This window comes from Pogoniulus pusillus, chromosome 9, assembly GCF_015220805.1.
Source record: "Pogoniulus pusillus isolate bPogPus1 chromosome 9, bPogPus1.pri, whole genome shotgun sequence".
NCBI classification, from domain to species: domain Eukaryota; kingdom Metazoa; phylum Chordata; class Aves; order Piciformes; family Lybiidae; genus Pogoniulus; species Pogoniulus pusillus.
Window position 1 is genome coordinate 37,878,712 of NC_087272.1, and position 24,841 is coordinate 37,903,552.

The 24,841-nt window shown below is 47.4% G+C and overlaps 1 protein-coding gene across 10 annotated transcripts in view; it reads right to left on the reverse strand.

Annotated features, from left to right (window-relative positions):
- FRYL (FRY like transcription coactivator) overlaps nucleotides 1–24,841 on the reverse strand; it is a 245,094-nt gene that overhangs the window by 97,599 nt on the left and 122,654 nt on the right. For 9 of the 10 annotated variants that reach the window (XM_064149248.1, XM_064149243.1, XM_064149246.1 and 6 more), the window contains 11 exons: nucleotides 21,278–21,376; nucleotides 18,983–19,084; nucleotides 12,396–12,499; nucleotides 11,195–11,303; nucleotides 9,167–9,253; nucleotides 7,800–7,971; nucleotides 5,332–5,464; nucleotides 4,991–5,098; nucleotides 2,447–2,684; nucleotides 1,630–1,815; nucleotides 1,451–1,537 (listed from right to left, as the gene is read on the reverse strand). In XM_064149248.1, coding sequence (XP_064005318.1) covers nucleotides 1,451–1,537; nucleotides 1,630–1,815; nucleotides 2,447–2,684; nucleotides 4,991–5,098; nucleotides 5,332–5,464; nucleotides 7,800–7,971; nucleotides 9,167–9,253; nucleotides 11,195–11,303; nucleotides 12,396–12,499; nucleotides 18,983–19,084; nucleotides 21,278–21,376 — 1,425 coding nt within the window. Of the gene's footprint in view, nucleotides 1–1,450; nucleotides 1,538–1,629; nucleotides 1,816–2,446; nucleotides 2,685–4,990; nucleotides 5,099–5,331; nucleotides 5,465–7,799; nucleotides 7,972–9,166; nucleotides 9,254–11,194; nucleotides 11,304–12,395; nucleotides 12,500–14,769; nucleotides 15,412–18,982; nucleotides 19,085–21,277; nucleotides 21,377–24,841 lie in introns of those variants that run through there. The other variant, XM_064149251.1, reaches the window with a different exon arrangement.

Genomic DNA, 24,841 nt, shown 5'->3' on the forward strand with positions numbered 1-24,841 from the left:
CCCCAGGTCCCTCAACCTCTCCTCATAAGGCAGTGCTGCAGACCCCTAATTCCTCCAAAAGACTGTGGACTCTAAAAGCATTTCCACTGAATTTCAATGTGCTTCCTATATCTAAACCAAGAAGGGGCTTTCCTTGACACTTTAATGACAACTGTGCACATATGGAATTCAGTTATCATTCTGTGACAGATATTACAGCTTTCCTCATAGATGAAGGACACATTGAGCGTTAAGACACTGCACCACTGCAGAAGAAAGCAGTGGTCTTTGCTTCAAACCAAGTGTAATGAAACTGATACCTGTTCTTATTCATCTGGGAAACTCATGCCTGTTCTTATTCATCTGGTTAGGGCTGCCCTGCTGCAAAGCAGCTCCATGGAGAAAGACTTTGGAGTCCTGGTGGACAGCAAGTTCTGCATGGGCCAGCAGTGTGCCCCTGGGGCCAAGAGAGCCAATGGCAGCCTGGGAGGCAACAGGAAAAGTGTGGCCAGCAGGGCTAGGGAGGTTCTTCTGCCCCTCTACTCTGCCCTGCTGATACTACACCTGGAATACTGTGTCCAGTCTGGGGCTCCCCAGATCAAGAGAGACAGAGACCTACTGGAGAGATCCACAAGGATGATCAAGGGACTTGGGCATCTCCCCTATGGAGAAAACTGAGAGCCCTGGGGCTGTTTAGTCTGGAGAAGAGAAGGCTGAGAGGAGATCTGAGCAATGTGTACAAACACTTGAGGGGTGGGGGTCAAGTGGCTGGGGCCAAATTCTTTTTGGTGCTCAGCAGCAATAAGCCAAGGAGCAACAGCTACAAACTGATGCAGAGAAGGTTTCAGCTCCACATGAGGAGAAACTTCTTTGCAGTGAGGGTGCAGAGCCCTGGAGCAGGCTGCCCAGAGAGGTTGTGGAGTCTCCTGCTCTGGAGACTTTCAAAACCTGCCTGGCTGCATTGCTGTGTGAACTACTTTAGGAGATCCTGCCTTAGCAGAGGGCTTGGACTGGATGATCTCTGGAGGTCCCTTCCAACCTCTGATGTTCTGTGATTCTGTAATCTGTGAGGAAGATGAGAAAACACAGATATGGATTCAGCTGTCAGTATATGGTGGTCATAATGACACACCCTTGATCAGAACACCTACAGTGGTGGTGTCATTCTCACAACATTCCTCAAGTTTTCTGAGGACTTTTTCTTATTTATTACTTTACAGAGCTAAACTGCTGATAAAGTGGGGCATGAACACAGTGACATGATCATTTAAAATACAGACTATTTATCTGGGATGGTTTGGCAGAATTACTTCACCTTACAGCCAACTTACAGAGTCAGAATCAAGCAGGTTGAAAGAAACCTCCAAGCTCATCCCGTCCGACCTATCCCCCAGCCCTATCCAATCAATTAGAACATGGCACTAAGTGCCCCATCCAGTCTTTGTCAACTTAACACCAAAAATGGTCCTACCTGGTCAGCCCCAGTGAGATGTATGAAACTCTCCAGGATAGTAGCACTTAACCTGTCCATTACATCTATAGCCAACTCATCGTCGCTCTACGAAAGCCAAAAGAGAAAGCAGGAGAAGTTCCAACAAAGTCAAAAGCACTTTGATGAAGCAGTCACAAAAATGAGTCATGAAACCTTACCTTAGAGATGTCTAAAAGTGTGAACAAGGCCCTTATTTCTCTGAGGACACTGACAGCTAATCTCCTGGTGGCAGGCCTGGTGCTGCAAAGGATGACCAAAGCAAAGCCTTCCACCACGTGAAACACGCTGGAATAAAGCGTCCTCTCCAGAGGAAGGCTGTGAGCAGCCCCATTGGATACACCACGCTAAGGGACAAAGATTGCACAAGTTAATGGGCAAATTGAGAGGCAATTAAACACAACCAAGCCATATTTTTGATCACTGCTGATTTATTTAGAACTTGGTTGAACGTTGCAGCAGGAGAATGGCCAAACATCAGCTAATTTGGGGTGTCTAAGTATCTCTGAATCCAGTCCAAACCAATATTCCAAGGCAGTCTTTGGCAATTCATTTTCTCCCATGGATGATGCAGTGAGGGCAAAACCCAGAAGGGAACAATGATGTATTACTTATGGGATTGCAGCAAAGTCAATTTCTTGGAGCCCTTTCTGTGTGCTGGCCAAAAGTGGTCCTTTATTTCTACTTCTACTGTTCAATCACTCCCCCTTCAGGTAGTTCCAGTTGCACCCAGCCACTTGTGCACTCGATGTAAGCAAGACCATGGCCATCAATTAGTGTTTAGAGAATACTTAGTAAGTCATCAATATAAAATTAATAGTAAATTCATTTTTTTAGTCAAAAATGCTGATGTAAGCAATAGACCTGCAAGCCTTCAAGCACTGTAAGAACACAAGCTGAGCTTTTACTACTTCTCAAAGCCACTCAAGCCTGTTCAACCCACACTATTGCCATCACAAGGACCTTATTTAGCAATACCTGAGAATCTTGGTTTTTGTTCTGCATTTGGGCTGCCTGCTTCCACTGATTGATCAGCTGCACTAACATTTTGACTGCATTGTCAAGAAGGGTTGGGTGCACGTCGGTCACTTCACGCACAATGAAGTACACAAAGCCTGAAAGAACATCTTCCCTCCAATCTGGGAAATCAAGCATCAATGCCTGCAGAGTATTGAAAGCCAAGGCACGAAGTTCTTCATCCATATGAATTGTCAGCCTGTTTGGAAAGAAGATCAGTATCATCACCCTAGATTGGCATGTTTCTTAACCAGACTTTACAGATCAAAGCTTGGGTTTAACTCTTCCTTCTTAACTGTCCAGTAGAATGATGGAATCAAGTAGGTTGGAAGAGATCTCCAAGATCACCCAGTCCAACCTAGCACCCAGTCCTAGCCAACCAACCAGACCATAGTACTAAGTGACCCACCCAGGCTTTGCTTCAACACCTCCAGGGACAGTGCCTCCACCACCTCCCTGGGCAGCCCATTCCAATGCCAATCTCTCTCTCTGGCAACAACTTCCTCCTAACATCCAGCTTAGACCAACCCTGCCACAGCTTGAGACTGTTCTTCTGGCTGACTTTTGACATGGAATACAAAGGTGCTGGGAAAATGTTACTCTTCTCACACTGCCACTGAATTTCGCTCTTCTGAGACCTCATCCTGAGTATTGTGTCCAGTTGTGGTGTCCCCAGCATAAGAAGAACACATTGCTGCTGGACTCAGGCCAGAGGAGGGGCACAAAGACAATCCAAGGGCTAAAGCAGCTCTGCTGTGAGGGCAGGCTGAGGGAGCTGGGGGTGTTCAGCCTGGAGATAAGGCTCCAGGGGAATCTTAGAGCTGCCTTCCAGTAGCTGAAAGGAACCTATAGGAAGGTTGCGGAAGGACTTTTCATCAGGGAGTCTAGAGACAGGACAAGGAGGAATGGCCACAAAGATGATCCAAGGGCTGCAGCACCTCTGCTAGGAGGATAGGGTGAGGGAGCTGGGGTTTGTTCAGTCTGGAGCAGAGAAGATTTCAGGGGGATCTTAGAGCTGCCTGCCAATATCTGAAGGGATCCTGCAGGAAGGCTGGAGAAGGACTTCTCCTAAGAGTGTCTAGCCATAGGACAAGGAGGAATGGTTTGAAGCTGAGGGAGGGTAGGTTCAGACTAGATCTTAGGAAGAAGTTCTTCAGTCAGAAGGTGGTGAGACTCTGCAATAGGCTGCCCAGGGAGGCTGTGGTTGCCTCCTGCCTGGGGCTGTTGGAGGCCAGGGTGGATTAGGCCTTGAGCAGCTGAGGCTAGTCGAGAGGTGTCCCTGAGCATGGTGGGGAGCTTGGAGTAGATGAGCTCTGAGATCCCTAAGCCATTCTGTGATCTTCAGGATAAATTTACCTTCTGCTGCTCTGGCCAGTACCACTTGTCCAACTGCAAAAGGCAGGCAGGGATGGGAAGAATGGGTGTGGAGTCTCCTTCTCTGGAGACTTTCCACCCCCACCTGGATGCATTCCTGTGTGAACTATCCTAGGGGACCCTCCCTTGGCAGGGGGGTTGGACTGGACTATCTCTGGAGGCCCCTTCCAACCTCTCAGGTTCTGTGATTCTGAATGCAGTGGACTCACTCCACAGTGCACTCACAACCTACATACACAGAGCATATCTAAAACTCACTCCACAGTGCACTCACAACCTGCATACACAGAGCATATCTAACTCACTCCACAGTGCATTGAGAAACCTGCATACACAGAGCATATCTAACTCACTCCATAGTGCACTCACAACCTACATACACAGAGCATATCTAACTCACTCCATAGTGCACTCACAACCTACATACACAGAGCATATCTAACTCACTCCACAGTGCATTGAGAAACCTGCATACACAGAGCATATCTAACTCACTCCATAGTGCACTGACAATCTACATACACAGAGCATACATAACTCACTCCACAGTGCACTCACAACCTACATACACAGAGCATACATAACTCACTCCACAGTGCACTGACAACCTACATACACAGAGCATACATAACTCACTCCACAGTGCACTCACAACCTACATACACAGAGCATACATAACTCACTCCACAGTGCACTGACAACCTACATACACAGAGCATACATAACTCACTCCACAGTGCACTCACAACCTACATACACAGAGCATACATAACTCACTCCACAGTGCACTGACAACCTACATACACAGAGCATACATAACTCACTCCACAGTGCACTCACAACCTACATACACAGAGCATACATAACTCACTCCACAGTGCACAGACAAACCTGCATACACAGAGCATACATAACTCACTCCACAGTGCACAGACAAACTTGCATACACAGAGCATACATAACTCACTCCACAGTGCACTGACAACCTACATACACAGAGCATACATAACTCACTCCACAGTGCACAGACAAACTTGCATACACAGAGCATACATAACTCACTCCACAGTCCACTGACAAACCTGCATACACAGAGCATGTAACAGAGGAGCTGCAATGCATTTCCCTTACCTTGCAAGCAACTCAATGAGGTCAGTCCTGCTCATGCCATCTGGAATCAGTCTTGGGATAGCAGCAATACAAGTTCTGAACAAGTCGATCTTAGGTTTCCTCTCACCCCTGCAACAATGGTTTAGAGGCAAGAAAACAACAAGAAAACCTTCTTCAGTATGCCACAGGTATTTTGGGTTCCACATGGAAACTAAGGAACTTGCAACATTTTTTCATGGTCAGTTGAGGAACTCAGCTCTCATTTAACACAGTAACAAGCCAATAATTCTAATGCATTAATGAGGCTCTCTGCAATGCTACAGCATAAAAGCAACGTGACAAGGCTGCAGGCCAGCACGTACGTGATCATGTCTTCAGGTTCTTTGTTGGACATCTGCACACTTGTCATGCACATAGGCCTCCCAACCTCTTTGTCCAAGTGCCTAAGGATGCTGTCGAGAGCTTTTCGGACTTGAGGGTAGTATATGGACATTCCTGCAAAGCCAAAGAGTCCTGATCAATCCTTTCACTCAGTCAATTTTCACTTCTTCATCAAAATACCTGCCTCTTGTACAACTCAGGACAAATTCATAGAATCAGAGAATCAGGCAGGTTGGAAGAGAGCTCCAAGATCTTCCAGTCCAACCTAGCACCCAGCCCTAGCCAGTCAACCAGACCATGGCACTAAGTGCCTCGTGCAGGCTTTACCTGAACACCTCCAGGCACAGCCACTCCACCACCTCCCTGGGCAGCCCATTCCAATGCCAATCACTCTCTCTGCCAACAACTTCCTCCTAACATCCAGCCTAGACCTGCCCTGGCACAGCTTGAGACTGTGTCCCCTTGTTCTATTGCTGGCTGCCTGGCAGAAGAGACCAACCCCACCTGGCTACAGCCTCCCTGCAGGCAGCTGCAGACAGCAATGAGCTCTGCCCTGAGCCTCCTCTGCTGCAGGCTGTACTCCCCCAGCTCCCTCAGCCTCTCCTCAGAGGGTTTGTGCTCCAGGCCCCTCCCCAGCCTTGCTGCCCTTCTCTCCACACCTGCCAGCACCTCAACAGCTCTCTGCAATTCAGGAGCCCACAATTGGACACAGCACTCAAGGGGTGGCCTGAGCAGTGTTGGGTACAGGGGAAGAATAACCTCCCTTGTCCTGCTGCCCACACTGCTCCTGAGCCAGCCCAGGATGCCATTGGCTCTGCTGCTCACCTGGGCACCGCTGCCTCAGCTTCAGCTCCTCTCTGCCAGCACCCCCAGCTCCCTCTCTGCCTGGCTGCTCTCAGCCACTGTGGCCCCAGCCTGTAGTGCTGCTTGGGGTTGTTGTGGCCAAAGTGCAGAACCCTGCCCTTGGCCTTGTTCAATCTCATACCCTTGGCCTCTGCCCACCCATCCAGCCTGATCAAGTCCCTCTGCAGGGCTCTCCTACCCTCCAACACATTCACACCTGCTCCTAGCTTGGTGTCATCTGCAAACTTACTGATGATGGACTCAATCCCCTCATCTAGATCATCAATAAAGATATTGAACAGCTATTGAATTCCTCGATCAAATGATGATGTGAAACACCTACCTTGTGAGTCAAAAGAAATGCATAGTAAATTATTAGTAGGAGATATAAAATGGAATCATAGAATGGTTTAGGATGTAAGGGATCTCAAATATCATCCAGTTCCAACCCCCTGCTATAGGCAGGGACATCTCCCACTAGAACAGGTCACTCAAGGCCTCATCCAACCTGGCATTGAACACCTCCAGGGAGGTTGTGGAGCACAGGATCACCCAATGTGATCAAAGATCACATTGGGTGATCCTGTGCTCCACAAACTCCCTGGGCAACCTGTGCCAGTGTCTCACCACCTTCACTGGAAAGAACTTCTTCCTAACATCCAGTTTCAATCTCCCCTCTGCCAGTTCAAACCCATTCCTCCTCATCCTGTCATTCCAAGACCTTGTCAATAGTCTCTCCCCAGCCTTTCTGTAGGCCCCCTTCAGATACTGGAAAGCCACAGGAAGTAGGAGACATAAGACATAAAGAAGGAAGCAACCCTCAGTTGCTTTTCTGTTTTCTCAGCTCTGAGCATTTTAGTTGGAGTTTGAAATCAAGAGGAGTGTGGCCAGCAGGGCAAGTGAGGGGATTCTGCCCCTTTGCTCCACTCTGCTCATGCCTCCACCTCTAACACTGCAACCAACTGTGGTGTCCCCAGCAGAAGGACACAGAGATGCTGGAGTGAGTCCAAAGGAGGCCACAAACATAATCCAAGGGTTGGAGCACCTCTGCTATGAGGACAGGCTGAGGGAGCTGTGGGTATTCAGCCTAGAGAAGACTCCCGGGGGGACCTTAGAGCTGCCTGCCAATAGCTGAAGGGATCCTGCAGGAAGGCTGCAGAGGGACTTTTCCTAAGGGTTTCTAGAGACAGGAGAAGGGGGAATGGTTTGAAGCTGAGGGACAGTAGGTTTAGACAGGATCTTAGGAAGAAGTTCTTCAGCACAAAGGTGGTGAGACTCTGGAACAGGCTGCCCTGAGTGACACCAAAGCAATACAATTACGATGTTATAAGCTACTAATTTCACTCAGGTGTCTTTGTGCTAATTTGGCAGTGCAGAACACTTTGAAATAAAGCCATGGATATGGTCTTAGGCATCAGAAGGTCAATGCTGTTCTGCAGCCCTCTAAAGAACCTAAACAATTCTGTCCAAACAGATTGTGATTAGATACTAATAATGAAAACAAAAGACAGGAGTAAAAAAAAGCTGAAGTAAGATGCTGCTTGTGAACCACTGAGAGAAGACAGACACATGTTGGACTGGCAGCCTGCAAAGGGCCATAACTTACCTATCACTTTGGCTTCCTCATCTGTCAGTGTTTTATTGAGAAAGATCTTCTTCACACGTAGAGTATTTCCTGAGGGCAGAACAACTCCTGTGGTTGGCATGGGTGGTTCACCATCCTTCTGCTGCAAGCTATCTGCTATCACGAGGAAGACTCTGAGGCCAATATTCATCCTCTGCAATACAATCACAAAATATCAGGGGCTGGAAGGGACCTCCAAAGCTCAGCCAGTCCAACCCCCCTGCCACAGCAGGAGGACTTAGAACAGATCACACAGGAACACATCCAGGTGGGTTTGGAATATCTCCAGAGAGGGAGACTCCACAGCCCCCCTGGGCAGCCTGTGCCAGGGTTCTGGCACCCTCACAGGGACAAAAATCCTCCCCATGTTTACATGCAACTTCCTATGCCTCAAATCCCACCCAGTGCCCCTTGTGCTGTCCCTGGGCATCACCCAGCAGAGCCTGGCTCCAGCCTCCTGCCACTCACCCTGCACATATTGATAACCATTGCTGAGGTCACCTCTCAGGCTCCTCTTCTCCCAGCACCTCAGCCCCAGCTCCCTCAGGCTCTCCTCACAATAGAGCTGTTCCATTCCTCTAATCATCTTTGTGGCTCTGCATTGGACTCTCTCAAGCAGTTCTACATCCTTGAACTGGGAGGCCCAGAACTGGACACAGTACTCCAGATGTGGCCTCACCAGGGCAGAGCAGAGAGGCAGAAGACCCTCTCTCAACCTACCAGCCACAGACCTTCTAATCCACCCCAGAATGACACTGGCCCTTCTGGCCACAAGAGAACACACAGGAAGAAAAAGGAAAGAAGAAACTGTGATGTTGAAGTAAGAGATGAGGCAAAACACAAACTGCCTTTTATAAAGACAGCTTCCAGTGAGACAGGGATTGTACAAATGTTACATGTTAGGGTAATGACAGCAACAAGAGTAAAGTTTCATCCCTCAGAGCCTCCTCACAACTCTGACTGCAGTTAACTGACTTGGGACAGGCCAACATAGAGAATACTTTACAATACAGAGCACTTGAAGGCATTCATCTGAAAGCAGAGAACGACATACTGGAGACAGACACTGCTGAGGTGCCTCATCTGTTAGCCTGGGCCTTGAACCACAAAAGCCAGGTATGGCTCCTCTGAAAAAAGGAATACTGAAAGCAAAATTCACACTGAAATGATGGTTGCAATGAGCTGCTAAGCTTAGACAACAGAAGGGAAACAGCAACTGGGCAGGGCTTCATATTTTTTAGCTGAACATCCTTCAACTCCTTTCATCCTGGCTCTAAAATAGTTAACTACTGCTCCCCAAAACATCCCCCCCCACATGCAAGTAAAGAGTTGGGTGGGTTTTTTTTTACCTCTGGATTAATAGTGAAGGTTTTAGGTGATTTTCCAACACTAAGAAGATCAAAGATGATTTCTTTCATTGCAAAATCCAAACGTTCCTACAAGTGGGAATAGACAGAGGTGAGAATCTGTTTCCTGTTGGTATGCAGACTTTAATTGCTTGGCTTTGTACAGGTCACATCCTAAATGTTTGACATCATCAAGATTAAGTTGGAAAAGAATATTCCTTTACCCCCATTTATCTTTATGACTCATGTTCTTCTTTAAATATATATATAGTACAATTCAACACAGCTCATCCCCTGAGGCAGCTGAACCATTTCTCCTGAAAAAAAATGTCAGGACAATTCTGCTCAGGCCAAACACATTGCTACAAATGAGCTGCACTGGTTTAGGTAACTAAAAATCAGTGATTAAACCCAAACAACTGCTAGGAAACAGTAAAAAGTGAAGAGTTGAGTGCCCTGTCTCATCCCTGTGTAACCAAAAGCAAATAACCTGGGAAGCTGAAGTACAGATAAGCTATCTGTGAGACAGGAAAAGAGCTCAAGAGCCCCAGATCCCTCAGCCCTTCCTCAGCAGAGATCTCCCACTCCCTTCAGAAGCTTTGTGGCTCTGTGCTGGACTCTTTCAAGCAGTTCCCTGAGGTCCTCCTTGAAGTGAGTGGCCCTGAACTGGACATAATATTCCAGATGTAGAGGAGGAGGAGAACCTCTCTCAACCTACTAAACACAGCCCTTTTAATCCACCCCAGGATGCCACTGGCTTTCCTGGCCACAGGGGCACATTGCTGGCTCATGGGCATCCTGCTGTCCACCAGGGCAACTAGGTCCTTTTCCCCAGAGCTGCTCTCCAACAGTTCAGCCCCAACCTCTACTGGTCCATTCCCAGATACAAGACCTTGTTCTTGTTGTATTTCCTTCATTTTCTCCCTGTCCAACTCTGAATGACTGAATGGCAGCACAGCCTGAGGGGGTGTGAGCCACTCCTCCCAGTTTGGTGTCACACAAGAGTGCAATACAAATGTAGACATTAATAATCACATTTATATGCAACACCTATTGAATCACAGATTTATAGAACACTAGGAGCTGGAAAGGACCTTGAAAGCTCACCCAGTCCAACCCTCCTGCCACACCAGGGTCACCTAGACTTGGAAAGGACCTTGAAAGCTCACCCAGTCCAACCCTCCTGCCACACCAGGGTCACCTAGACTTGGAAAGGACCTTGAAAGCTCACCCAGTCCAACCCTCCTGCCACACCAGGGTCACCTAGACTTGGAAAGGACCTTGAAAGCTCACCCAGTCCAACCCTCCTGCCACACCAGGGTCACCTAGACTTGGAAAGGACCTTGAAAAATCATCCAGTCCAACCCTCCTGCCACACCAGGGTCACCTAGACTTGGAAAGGACCTTGAAAGCTCATCCAGTCCAACCCTCCTGCCACACCAGGGTCACCTAGACTTGGAAAGGACCTTGAAAGCTCACCCAGTCCAACTCTCCTGCCACACCAGGGTCACCTAAACTTGGAAAGGACCTTGAAAGCTCATCCAGTCCAACCCTCCTGCCAGAGCAGTGTCACCTAGACTGGGAAAGGACCTTGAAAGCTCATCCAGTCCAACTCTCCTGCCAGAGCAGGGTCACCTAGACTGGGAAAGGACCTTGAAAGCTCACCCAGTCCAACCCTCCTGCCGGAGCAGGATCATCTAGAGCAGGTCACACAGGAATGCATCCAGGTAGGTTTTGAATATCTCCAGAGATGGAGACTCCACAACCTCTCTGAGCAGCCTGCACCAGGGCCCTGCCACCCTCACAGTAAGAAAAGGTTTTCCTTCTGCTCACATGGAACCTTCTATGCTCATTTTGCCACTAGGAGAAACAGAATGAGTCACTTCATCGCTTACAGATGCCTGGGGAAGTTCTACTCGAGATGTAAAGCTACTAACTCAGTGCAAATATTAAACCCCCTTTCTTCAGAGTCACAATCCTTTCCAGTAATGCTCAGCCTCCTCTTCCAGCTCTGCCCAGATGTGTTCTTACCTGAGCAATGAACTGAATAATCTTCACAAATATATTCAGAGGTGTGTCTCGTGGGACCACGCTCCGGGAGCCTTTGGGGAAAAGTGCTGATACAATGCTCATGAGACGGCTGCAAGGAGTCAGAGATGAAAAAGGAAACTCAAGAGCTGTTCAGAGTGACTTTGCCTATGTTACAGGCCCAATCTGGAAGAGTGGAGGGAGGGCTGCTATTAAATAATAGAGAAGCATATTCTGTAGGAGCCTACGCTGCCTTCCACCGTCGCGGGCAATGCTATTATCAGTTCATTTACTAACTGACCAAGATCCCAGGCTCACAGGATGTTAGGGGCTGGAAGGGAGCTCCAGAAATCATCAAGTCCAACCCCCTGCCAGAGAGAGATCAGAGGATGTAGCCCAGGTCACACAGGAACACATCCAGACAGGGATGGAGAGTCTCCAAAGAAGAAGACTCCACAAGCTCTCTGGGCAGCCTGTGCCAGTGTTCTGGGACCCTTCCAGTCAAGAAGTTCTTCCTCATATTGAGCTGGAACCTCCTGTGCTGTAGTTTACATCCATTCCCCCTTGTCCTATCCCAGGGCACAACTGAGCAGAGTTTGTCCCCTCCCTCTTGACCCCCAGCCCTCAGACATTTAGAAACATTGATTAGGTCCCCTCTAAGTCTTTCCTTCACCAGACCAAACAGCCCCAGGTCCCTCAGCCTCTCCTCACAGGGCAGTGCCCAGCCTCTTTATCATCTTAGCAGCCCTCCCTTGGACTCTCTGGAGTAGATCCCTGTCCCTCTAGCTTTAAACTAGCTAGCAACAGGCAGAAGAGGCAAAAATCTGAATGACTATTCCAAATTCTCAGGATGGTAACTTATAAAGCAAACCCTGTAATTTCCAGCCCACACTTAGTGATGGCCACATCATATCCCGTAAGATCTGGTACCATTATTGAAACTCAACTTCATTAGATTGCCTCCTCCTCATCTCCCTACCCTCTCCTATCCCTGCAAAGCCAAATGGAGTCCCTGTTCTTTCTCCTTGTCAGACTAATTGAGTTCTTTTGGGTTCCTCTGTTAACATCAGCTCTTTATTCCCTTATTCAGCTGCCTAAGCCACCTCTGAGCTGGCTTCAAGATCTCTTCTGATAACACTAGGAGAGGGGGAAAAAAAAACCCTCAACAATGAATAGCTTCAAATCCTTTGCATAATGAACTTACCTTTGAGTTACAGTGTTGCTTTCACATTTTATTCTAATAACATAAACCCACAATAACCTATACAAAGATTCCAGTGCAACTCGGGACATTTTGGGATCTTTATTCTGCAAAACAGAGGAAAAATATGGTTACTGTTGCCCATGAGACACTCAGGAAGCTCCATTATTACTCTTTGAACTTCAGAGGGTGTTTTCTGCACATGAGATGTGTTTCATACTGACAAGTTTTAATACAAACATAAAACCAAGCCTGCATTGCACATTGCCAACATTACCCACATATTTAAGGTGCAGTTCTGTGTTATTTGACACAGTTTTCACTCTGAGAGCAAAGGAATAACCAAAAAAAGGAAAATAATCCTCTAGAGATTGAGCACCAAGAGTGTGCTGCTTCCAAGAACCTTGCTTAGAAAGGCATTAGTAACAAATACATACTTTAGAAGCAAACTAAATGAGAGTTTGTCTGAAAGACAGGAGGAGATGCTCTGGATCAGGCACAACGTCGAAGTCCATCCTTGGGCAGCCTGCTCTAGTGGGAGGTGTCCCAGCCTATGGCAGGGGGTTACAACTGGATGAACTTCGAGGTCCCTTTCAACCTAAACCATTCCATGGGTTCTGCACTTTGGCCACAACAACCCCAAGCAGTGCTACAGGCTAGGGACTGAGTGGCTGAGAGCAGCCAGGAAGAAAGGGAGACCTGAGGACCTGGGGGTACTGGTAGATAGTAGCTGAAGAGAAGGCAGCAGTGTGCCCAGGTGGGCAGCAGAGCCAATGGCATCCTGGGCTGGCTCAGGAGCAGTGTGGCCAGCAGGACAAGGGAGGTTATTCTGCCCCTGTGCTCAACACTGCTCAGGCCACCCCTGGAGTGCTGTGTCCAGTTCTGGGCTCCTGAAATGAAGAGAGATGTTGAGGTGCTGGCAGGTGTCCAGAGAAGGGCGACAAGGCTGGGGAGGGGCCTGGAACACAAACCCTATGAGGAGAGGCTGAGGGAGCTGAGGGTGTGCAGCCTGCAGCAGAGGAGGCTCAGGGCAGAGCTCATTGCTATCTTGTTCTATTGCTGGTTGCCTGACAGCAGAGTCCAAGCCCACCTGGATACAGCCTCCCTTCAGGTAGTTGTAGACAGCAATGAGCTCTGCCCTGAGCCTCCTCTTTGATCACATTCTGTGATTCTGTGCTCCACAACTACCCTGGAAGTGTTCAAGGCCAGGTTAGATGAGGCCTTGAGCAACCTGTTCTAGTGGGAGGTGTCCCTGCCAGTTTGAACTGGATGATCTTTAAGGCCTTTTCCAACCCAAACCATTGTATGAATCCATTGCTATGTGAATTCACCAACCTGGACGAATTTCAGCCTTTTCAGTTAGATTTTACAGCACTTTATCTGGGTTTAGTGTTGGGGTTTTTTTTCAAACACAGACTTGCTTCAAATCCTGAAAGTTGACCTAAATTCATAGAGTCAAGCAGGTTGGAAGAGAGCTCCAAGCTCAGCCAGCCCAACCTAGCACCCAGCCCTGCCCAACCAACCAGACCATGGCACTAAGTGCCTCATCCAGGCTTGGCTTCAGCACCTCCAGGGACAGCGACTCCACCACCTCCCTGGGCAGCCCATTCCAATGCCAATCACTCTCTCAATTATATCAGACTATGGAACAAGCTGTTGAGAATTGCACCTCTGTTACAAAGCCCAACACTTAAGAGCAAATCCACAGCTCTCAGGTTACACATTGAGTCAACAAAACTTAACTGAACAAAGGCAAGAAACAAACCATCATTTTGCTCCACCTTAGTCAGAGGTAGTCACTTACTGAAGAAAGTACTTTTAAATACTGCTGTTAAACTTTTCCTCCTGTCCTGAACTAAAGCTATCCCTAAGCTTTTACAACCTGCAAAACCAATAGGGTAAAAAAAGTCTTTCAAGTTAGTGCACTGCAAGTTGTTAACAGCAGATCAGCTTCTTGTGGTTGACTATAAAAAGGTTTTCAACTTGCTCACATGCAGAACACGTTTTGGAGTGAATGAAGAGAATCAAAAGAAAAGGCATCTCAAAAGGTAGTTAACTTCCAGTGGAAACATGCTCAGGGACACCAGCTGTGATGCTGATCCTCCATCTCACAAAGCCACATTCCACCCCCGAGGGAAAAATGATAATTGATCTTTAGGTGGTTCTTTTTTTGCTCTTCCTCCTTTACTCCTTGGCAAGAAAAAGAGATCTTGGAACCGTGGGCTGAGATTCTTAAGGCTTCCTGCTCCTCAGCAGTGCTAACATCGTTTCACAAGGGAAGGAAAAGCACAAAAACACAACAACAAACATACAAAACAAAAGCATTTCCATGAGACAAAGCAACATTTGACTGAGTTAGGAGGAGGTATTAACTCACCTGCAGTGTTTCTATTTGTTTTCTGATACTGTTGTTAGATGGCATCTAAATAAAGCAATGTGAGACAGCAAAACATAACAAACATGAGAATGGAAGGCACATGCATGTTAGGTGAAAAAAAAAAGGCACAAACCCAACAGGCAGCTGTCTAGTAAGGACTCTATTCAGTAGAAACACAGATTCTTTTGCTACACTGGCAGAAAATGTTCTTCCCCCTTTCAAGGTTTTAGTGGTAAGAGACACTAAGGTCAAACTGTGAAAAGAAAAAGGGGGAAGGAAAAAAACCCCAACCAATAATTCAGTGGTGCAGAATGATAGACACTGCTCTCCTTCGTGTCAGCAGCTTGCTTCAGTGTTCTTTTCTCTCCCTGGAAGAGGTGGTAAGGATGTCACAACAACTCAGCTTTGGCCAAGAATCTATCAGCTTTCTGACAAGCCTCTTAGAATTAGTCTGAACAGCAGTCAGAGTAAGCAAAACATCCTGCAACAGCGATCCACTGCTACTGTCTGCTCAGAAGCCTGCCCCCACTACAGTGTGTGAAGCAATTCCCTGCTGGGCTCAGTGCTGAAGCAGCAGCCCAACTGCTCTGTGGGACAAGGCCACCTGTGTGTATACCAACAAACAGCCTTTGGTCTGAACTGACTGCATCCAGTTCTGGAACCTCCATTACAGGAAGGATGTGGAGATGCTGGAGTGTGTCCAGAGCAGGGCCAGGAGGATGCTCAGAGGCTGCAGCAGCTCTGCTGTGAGCACAGACTGAAAGAGTTGGGGCTGTGCAGGCTGGAGCAGAGGAGGCTCCCAGGGGACCTTCTTGTGGCCTTCCACGGTCTGAAGTGGGCTACAAAAAAGCTGGAGAGGGACTTTTTAGGCTGTCAGCTAATGACAGGACTAGGGGGAATGGAGCAAAGCTGGAGGTGAGGAGGAAGTTGTTGAGCAGGAGAGTGGTGAGAGGCTGGCAGGGGTTGCCCAGGGAGGTGGTTGAGGCCCCATGGCTGGAGGTGTTTGAGGCCAGGCTGGCTGAGGCTGTGTGCAGCCTGCTCTAGGGTAGGGTGTCCCTGGGCATGGCAGGGGGGTTGGAACTGGCTGCTCCTTGTGGTCCCTTCCAACCCTGACTGATTCTATGATTCTATGACTCTTCCAATTCACTCATCTGCTACCCACATAGGTCCACAGCTGCAGGCTTCCTTCTTTCATCAAGGCTGGAATGTTTTTGCCACACAAGAAGTCAGCTTTGAGGATAACTAAAGGTAGCATGGGTTGAAACCCAGCACAAATTGTTTACATGGGCAATAAATACTGCTAGCACTGGATTAGGATTCAGAGCACTCTCAAGAGCACCAGAAAATACAATATTGCACCAAAATATGCCAGGGTAAGGCAGGCTATGAATATACTTTGAATATGAGGAAGAACATCTTTACCTTCAACATGAGGAAGAACTTCTTTACTATAAGGGTCACAGAGCACTGGAACAGGCTCCCCAGACTGATTATAGAGTCTCTTTATCTGGAGACTTTCCAGCCCTGTCTGGATGCACTCCTGTGGGACCTGAGCCAGATTGCATGGTCCTGCCCTGGCCAGGGGGTTGGACTCAATGATCTCTTTGGGTCCTTTCCAACCCCTGTCTTCCTCTGATCCTGTGAGAAGTTGTGGAATCTCCTTCTCTGGAGCCCTTCCAGCCTCATCTGGGGCTGTGGGACCTGAGCTAGATTCTCTGATCATTCTCTGGCAGGGCAGTTGGACTTGATGATCTCTGGAGGTCCCTTCCAACCCCTAACATCCTCTGAGCCTGCTGTACATCAGGTGCTGTGGAGCAGCTGAAGGTATGAGCCTTCACACTACAAGAAACAGGAATCTGCACCCTTCTGTCATCAAAGTGTCACCACATGGTGCCCAGTGCAAAACAAGAGCCTGGGAACCAGGGAATAAACTTGAGCACGACCTAAATTCCCTCCTGGTGGCTTGCTCACAGGCCTGTACTCTCCACAGAACATCTCTGTCAGAGTCTTAAGTGGTGTTGTTCTCTCACTTGTTAATTTTAACACACACAATTAGGGGTGGATGAACCCTTCCAGTACTCTCAAGTATCTCCCAATGTATCTCAAAGTTACTTTAGCAGAGACAGTGGATTTGGAATCCTTACTGCATTTTAGATGCTTAGGTTAACTGCAAATAAAAGTAACTTCAGTTGTTGGGAAATAAAACAGGGAAGGGGAAAATCTGGAAGCCTAAACTGCTGTGAAATTCAGCTTTATAAATGAATGAGATGACTTATTACAGAGTGCATGCATTTAATTAGCTTCAGAAACAAAGGTACACACTAATTCACAACAGACAGGAGTGGGGAGGTATTTTTCAGCTTAAACTCAAAGTTTCAGCCAGTCCAGAGGAGGCCACAAAGATGATCCAAGGGCTGCAGCACCTCTGCTAGGAAGATAGGCTGAGGGAGCTGGGTTCAGCCCAGAGAACAGACCTCAGGCACTGGAATGGACTGGCCAGGAAGGTGGTGAAGTCACCATCCCTGGAGGTGTTTAAGAAAAGACTGGATGTTGCACTTGGCATGGTTTAGCTGATGTGGTGGTGTTAGGTTGTAGGCTGGACTTGATGATCTGAAAGGTCTTTTCCAGCCTCAATGATTCTGTGAGCTTAAAGCTGCCTGCCAATATCTGAAGGGATCCTACAGGAAGGCTGCAGAGGGACTTTTCATCAGGGTGCCCAGCAATAGGATAAGGGGGAATGGTTTAAAGCTGAGGGAGTAGATTCATACTGGATCTTAGGAAGAAGTTCCTCAGTAAAGGGTGGTGAGACTCTGGAATAGGCTGTCCGAGGAGGCTGTGGCTGCCTCCTCCCTGGGAGCATTCAAGACTGGATTGGATGAGGCCTTGAGCAGCTGGGTCTAACTGAGAGGTGCCCCTGCCAATGGCTGAGAGGTTGGAGGAGATGATCTCTGAGGTCCTTTCCAACCTGAGCCGTTCTGTGACGCTATGACCAAGGTAAGCAACCAAAACTCCCAGTTGTAATTGGTGGTCCAAATGAAACCAAGCCATATCCTAAACAACTCTTTGATTGCACAAGCACCCTAACATGGCAAATTCTGAACTGCAGAAACCCCTCTGTAGAATTTCTGCTGAATAGAGCCTTACAGTAAATGTGTTAAGCTGTTAGTGGTTAACAGAACTAAGTCAAATACAAAGTGCATGCTCAGCAACTATCAGTTAAACTCACTGGCAATTATAGCTTTAATGCATCCATTACCAGCAATGGACATTAGGCCAGAAAAAAATGCAACTCCTAGAATGTAAGAAAGGTTTTAAAGCTTTAAAAATCAAAAGAAAGGAAGCAGCCTCCAGAAGCAAAATCGACAACAAAACCAAGAATCAAGGCAAATCAGCAAAAAGAACTGCAAGGTTAGATGAAAAATATACAAAAACCCAACAAGCAACAGAAAAGTGTTAAAGATGTTAGGAAAACAAAATGACCCTTAAAAAGCAATCCAAGCAGATCAACTCATTTGCTTTTGCCTTGGTGCTGCTTTACTTATCTCACTAATAAGCTTCAGAACTGTCACTCAGTTCCTAAGTCAGAATGAATCTTGTGAAGGTGGATCAATGAATTCATTAGAAGGATCAAAAATCAATACATTAGGCACAATCATCACCTATGTTAATCAAAATTAAGGGAAGAAGATGCACAATTAAAACTACAAGCAAGTCATTAAACCAAATCCCTTGATTCCTAAGCACCTTGATCTCTTTATCAACCAACTCATGTTTTTTCCAGTGCTGTCAACTGAAGCCAGGAGTTAAAGGGACACTGTAAATCTTATTTGGAACATATCTATTACAGGCTGTTGGTGGAATCTCTCCTGGACTCCAAAGATTACACTTACTATGCATTCTACTTTAGAGATGCAGACAAGCCACTTATTTTCTCACATACAATTAGCAGTGAAAAATGACCATTTGCACTTCCCTCTGGCATTTGAGAGCAGATATTTCTCCTCAGAAGACAAAAATGATTCTTCCCAAAAGGGCACACAGCATCACAAAGTCTTAACAACTAAGTTTAAGGCTAATGGAGACTTAAGGCATTCGATTTGACTTCACAGTGTCCTTTTAAACAGCCAAACAGTCATTGTTTGCTAGGCATGAGAATACATTGGGATAAATGCTATTGATTTGCACCAGATGCTGAATCAAAAAGGCTTCTTACCTTCAGGTGTGACAAACAGTTCTGCAGGAAAACGTGCCAGTTGTTTAAAAAAAACTGTTTCTGACTGACACACAACAGGCAGGTGATCAATGGATACAAAGCCTACGAGTAGGGGGGAAAAAGAATTGATCAATTTGCTCTTTGAGGACTTCCCAAATCTTGTACATTGCGAATGAGACACACAATTGGCTCTTGGTTCTCAGCTTGGGCATTGCAGAGCAGCCCAGGTGTAAGCTATGTGCTGTAAGAGCTCATGGTGTAAGACCAGGACAATGGGATCACAGTGAAGCTCATTCCCTAGCAGACCTTGTCCTTTTGTACAATACCCCCCTCTTTCCCTACAACCAACGTGATCCAGTTCATGGGGTCATATGTGCTGGCAGAGGGAACCAAGAAGAACATCTAGGATTAAAATCATCAACTCAGCAAAAAGCAAGGCAGACTCAGGTTGTCAGAAGCACTCCTTGTACTCAGGGTCCACTTTCAGCAAGGGATAAAGCACAACTTAACAAAGTCTGTGTATATGCAGACCAGCACAGCTTTGCTTTGCTTTAGTAACTAACATTTGTTTAAACACCATGGAATTTAACAGGATCCATCCATGGTGATGAACATCAACTCTGACTGCAGATTATCTTGTCATGGAGCAGAGTTAAAGAATGGGGATGAAGATGGAAATTGTGGTCTTGAGGAGACAATGTTTCTGACCTCACAAATAAAGCTATAAACAGCAACAGCAGTGTTAGTCTTACATGGGGAGTTTAACTGTCTATTGTTACATATGCTTTATACCCTCAGTGTATAGGAAGCTCATCCCAAACATGAAACTGAGAGTAAATCACTTCCAATTTGCTTGCACTTACTGATGATGCCAATTGTAATGCAGAATTTAGCTCTACATTCCCAGCAAAGTGAAGTGAACCAACTCAAAGCATGGCTGCTGTGGCCATCAACAACTGCCAACTGCTGCATTAATAAGAGAGTTACATCCTTGCTAAGATACAGGCTTAGAAGAAAAAAAGAGAGAGAGAGAGAAGGAGAAAGAGAAAGAAAAGGAGAAAAAGAGGAAGAAAAAGGGAGAAAGAAAGAAAATGAGGAAAAGAGAGAGATAGAGGGACAGGGAGAAGGGAAGGAAAAAAGGGGGAAAAAGGAGGGAAAAGAAAAAAGGGGAAAAGAAGGAAAAAGGGGAAAAAGGGAAACAAGGAAAAAGGAGGAACAAGGGAAAAGGAGGGAAAATAAAGAAAAAAGGAAAAATAAAAAGAAAAAAAGGGAAAAAAAGAAGGGAAAAGGGGGGAAAGGGGAGAAAAAAGGGAGGAAAGGAGGGGAAAGGGGAGGTAAAGGGGGAAAAGGGGGAGAACGGGGGGCAAGTGTGGGAGATGAGGGGAAAGAAAGGATGGGTAAAAAGAGGGGAGGGAAAAGGGGGGGAAGGGAAAAGGGGGGGAAGGGAAAAGGGGGGGAAGGGAAAAGGAGGGGAAGGGAAAAGGGGGGGAAGGGAAAAGGAGGGGAAGGGAAAAGGGGGGAAAGGGAAAAGGAGGGAAAGGGAAAAGGGGGGGGGGGGAGGGAAAAGGGGGGAGGGAAAAGGAGGAAGGCAAAAGAAGGGGAAGGGAAAAGGAGGGAAAAGGAGGGAGGGAAAAGGAGGGACAAGGAGGGAGGGAAAAGGAGGGACAAGGAGGGAGGGACAAGGAGGGAGGGAAAAGGAAGGAGGGAAAGGGAGAGGAAGAAGGTGGAAAGAAGGGGAAAAGGGAAAAAGGGGGGAGGGAAGAAGGGTGGTGAAAAAAAAATGGAAGCAAAAGAAAAGGAAAAAAATAGGAAAGAAGGAAAAAACCCCACAGACAGTTACATCCAAAAGAGAAAATGATAAACCAGAAGCAGTTGAAAAAGAAAAGTGCAGTGGTGAGGAGAGGAGAAAACAGGCAGAGCAGGGCTGTGAACAGGCTGCTGTACTGCTGGAACAGCCTCGTCTGCCACATCCCAGCTTTAATTAAACATAACTTCAACAGCCAGGCTCCCTGAATGCAAGTTCTCTTTGAGATGAGACATGAGGTTAAATAACTCTGTGCTAAAATGCACTAAGACAATCAAACCCAAGACCTGACTTCAAGGCAATCTCAGGGAGAGCAAGGAAACGAATCCTAATTAGCAAACACGCACATAGGTAGGGTGGATTTAATTAGGCTCCAGCTGAGGGGTTTAAGGTTGAAATGAATACAGCTGTTAGCTTCTCCACACAGAATGTACCAGCTGAAAAGCCTAAGGTTAGCAAAAGGGAGAAGGTGAAGTATTTCTCTGAAGTACCAGTGAATGCTTCTTTCTTGAACTCAATTCAAAGGTTGTCTGATAAAGCATCTCCACAAAATTTTTCAGGCAGGGCACATTCACTTCGTTTTTAACAGCCTATGAAAACAGGGGAGAGGGGGGAAAATACATACAGAGATGGGGTTAGAAGTTTATATACAGAAGGCAATTTAAATATACATTTAGATGTCCATTAAGTCAAGGAATGGTTAGAAGTTACTGAGCGCCTTTATCTGGAATACAAAGTGAAGGGTGTGTGGGATGCTGCTGCTGGAGGAAAGGGAAATGAGTCCAAGCTTAACTCTTCCTGCCCAAACCTCTTCCTGCTTGGGTTTGTGACACGGTGCAGGTGCTGAGTGGTGTGGAGATGCAGCAGAGGACATTGTTTTTCCTTTATGTGCATCAGGGGAGATTTAGATTGGATAGGAGAAACAATTTATTCTCCTTGAGAGTTGGCCAGGCCAGGCCCAGGCTGTCCAGGGCAGTGGTGGAGTCCCCATTCCTGGAGGGGTTTCAAAGCCATGGAGATGTGATGCTAAGGGACATAGGTTGGAGGTGACTTGGCAGTGCTGGAGGTGAGGGCTGGACTGGATGATCTTAGTGCCGTGGTCTAGTTGACTGGATAGGGCTGGGTGCTAGACTGGACTGGATGAGCTTGGAGGTCTCTTCCAACCTGGTTGATTCTATGATTCTACAATCTCAAAGGCTGGAGCAGTTCTGCTATGAGCACAGACTGTAAGAGTTGGGGCTGTTGACTCTGCAGAAGAGGAGGCTCTCAGGTGACCTTCCTGTGGCCTGCCAGGATCTGAAGGGGGCTACAGAAAAGCTGGGGAGGGACTTTTTAGGCTCTAAGAGAGTGGCAGGACTGGGGGGAATGGAGCAAAGCTGGAGGTGGGTAAGATCAGACTGGATGTGAGGAGGAAGTTGTTCAGCCTGAGGGTGGTGAGAGGCTGGAATGGGTTACCCAGGGAGGTGGTTGAGGCCCCATGGCTGGAGGTGTTTGAGGCCAGGCTGGCTGAGGCTGTGGGCAGCCTGCTCTAGGGTAGGGTGTCCCTGGGCATGGCAGGGGGGTTGGAACTGGCTGCTCCTTGTGGTCCCTTCCAACCCTGACTGATTGTATAATTCTACTATTCTAAAGGTCTCTTCCAACCTAAACATTCTGTGATTCTGTATGTATGAATCTGTCATAGAATCACAGAATCAAGCAGGTTAGAAGAGACCTCCAAGCTCATCCAGTCCAACCTAGCACCCAGCCCTGGCCAATCAACTAGACCATGGGATTAAGTGCCTCATCCAGTCTTTTCTTGAACACAGAGTTGTTTCTAGAGTAGGTTGTTTGTATTAAGAAGTTGAAACAGTGTCATACGCTGTAACCACACAGTTCAAAAACCCAGCCCAAGCAAACCCCAAACTCACTGGAAAACCATTAAGAATGTGGCTTGTGTTCCATACTCACAGTCAAAAAAAACCCAGCCAACAACAAAGCAAACTCCAAACCCACTGAAAAACCATTAAGAATGTGGCCTGTGTTCCATACTCAGAGAAGGAAAAGGATTTGCCACCAATGAAGAAATATAAACTATGCTGAGCCTCTTTGTAATTTCATATATTAAAAAGAAACAGTACCCAGAACTCTTTCACTGTTGCTCTCTTCCATGCTCCCCTTTTACATTCTACAGTTCTGAGGATGAAAGCTTAGGAAGTGGTACACAGGATCAGAAGCTACCTAACCAGGGAAGTTGTCTTCGCTCAGCTTGGAATAGAATAGAATAGAATCAACCAGGTTGGAAGAGACCTCCAAGATCAGCCAGTCCAACCTAGCACCCAGCCCTATGCAGTCAATTAAACCATGGCACCAAGTGCCTCATCCAGGCTTTGCTTCAACACCTCCAGGGATGTCAACTCCAGCACCTCCCTGGGCAGCCCATTCCAATGCCAATCACTCTCTCTGACAACAACTTCCTCCTAACATCCAGCCTAGACCTGGCCTGGCACAGCTTCACACTGTGTCCTTTTGTTCTGTTGCTGGTTGCCTGGCAGAAGAGACCAACCCCACCTGGCTACAGCCTCCCTGCAGGTAGTTGTAGACAGCAATGAGCTCTGCCCTGAGCCTCCTCTTCTCCAGGCTGTACACCCCCAGCTCCCTCAGCCTCTCCTCATAGAGAGTACTAAAGAAACAGATACATGGAGCTCCATGCCTCTTTTTTACTCCTCCCACAAATCAGGCAGCCACCTTCTCCACCAAAACCTCTCTCAGCTTCTCTCTGGATGCCTGTGATGATTCATTCAAGCATCACTCTCAGCCTACTGTTTTACACTGTGTTTCTCACTGAGAGGTGAGGATGAGGTCTTGCAGAGTGAGGAGGCTTTTCTGGAAGAAATCCCCTATGCTCTTAATTTCACTATAGCATAAGGTAGTACTTTTTTTTGCTAGATTTGATTTTTATTACTCAAAGTTATTACAAGATATGTTAAGTCTACCTCTGAAAATATTCATGATAAAGAAGCATAAAAAGTAGTGCAGAACATCCAGCTGGCAGCTGTCACTAGTGGTGTTCCCCAAGGATTAGTGCTGGGCCCAGTCCTGTTCAATATCTTTACTGATTAACTGGACCAGGGGACTGTGTCCAGCATCAGTAAGTTTGCAGGAGCAGCTGTGGAGCTGTTGGAGGGTAGGAGAGCCCTGCAGAGGGACCTGGCCAGGCTGGATGGGTGGGCAGAGGCCAGTGGGATGAGACTGAACAAGGCCAAGTGCAGGGTTCTGCTCTTTGGTCACAACAACCCCAAGCAGCACTGCAGGCTGGGGCCAGAGTAGCTGAGAGCATCCAGGCAGAGGAGCTGGGAGTGCTGGCAGAGAGGAGCTGAACATGAGGCAGCAGTGCCCAGGTGGGCAGCAGAGCCAATGGCATCCTGGGCTGGATCAGAAAGAGCGTGGCCAGTGGTGCAAGGGAGGTTATTCTTCCTCTCTACTTTACACTGCTCAGGCCACACCTTGAGTGCTGTGTCCAGTTGTGGGCCCCTCAATTCAAGAGAGATGTTGAAGTGCTGGAAGGTGTCCAGAGAAGGGCAGCAAGGCTGGGGAGGGGCCTGGAGCAGAGCCCTGTGAGGAGAGGCTGAGGGAGCTGGGGGTGTGCAGCCTAGAGAAGAGGAGGCTCAGGGCAGAGCTCATTGATGTCTACAACTACCTGCAGGGAGGCTGTAGCCAGGTGGGGTTGGGCTCTGCTGCCAGGCAACCAGCAAGAGAACAAGGGGACACAGAATCAGGTTGTACCAGGGGAGGTCCAGGCTGGATGTTAGGAGGAAGTTGTTGTCAGAGAGAGTGATTGGCATTGGAATGGGCTGCCCAGGGAGGTGGTGGAGTTGCTGTCCCTGGAGGTGTTGAAGCCAAGCCTGGCTGGGGCACTTAGTGCCATGGTCTGGTTGACTGGGTGGGGCTGGGTGCTAGGTTGGACTGGATGATCTTGAAGGTCTCTTCCAACCTGCTTGATTCTATCCTATTCTACCTCTGTAACATGCACAAAGCCAAGAAGAATGAACTGAGACAGCAGCTATGTTTTAAATCAC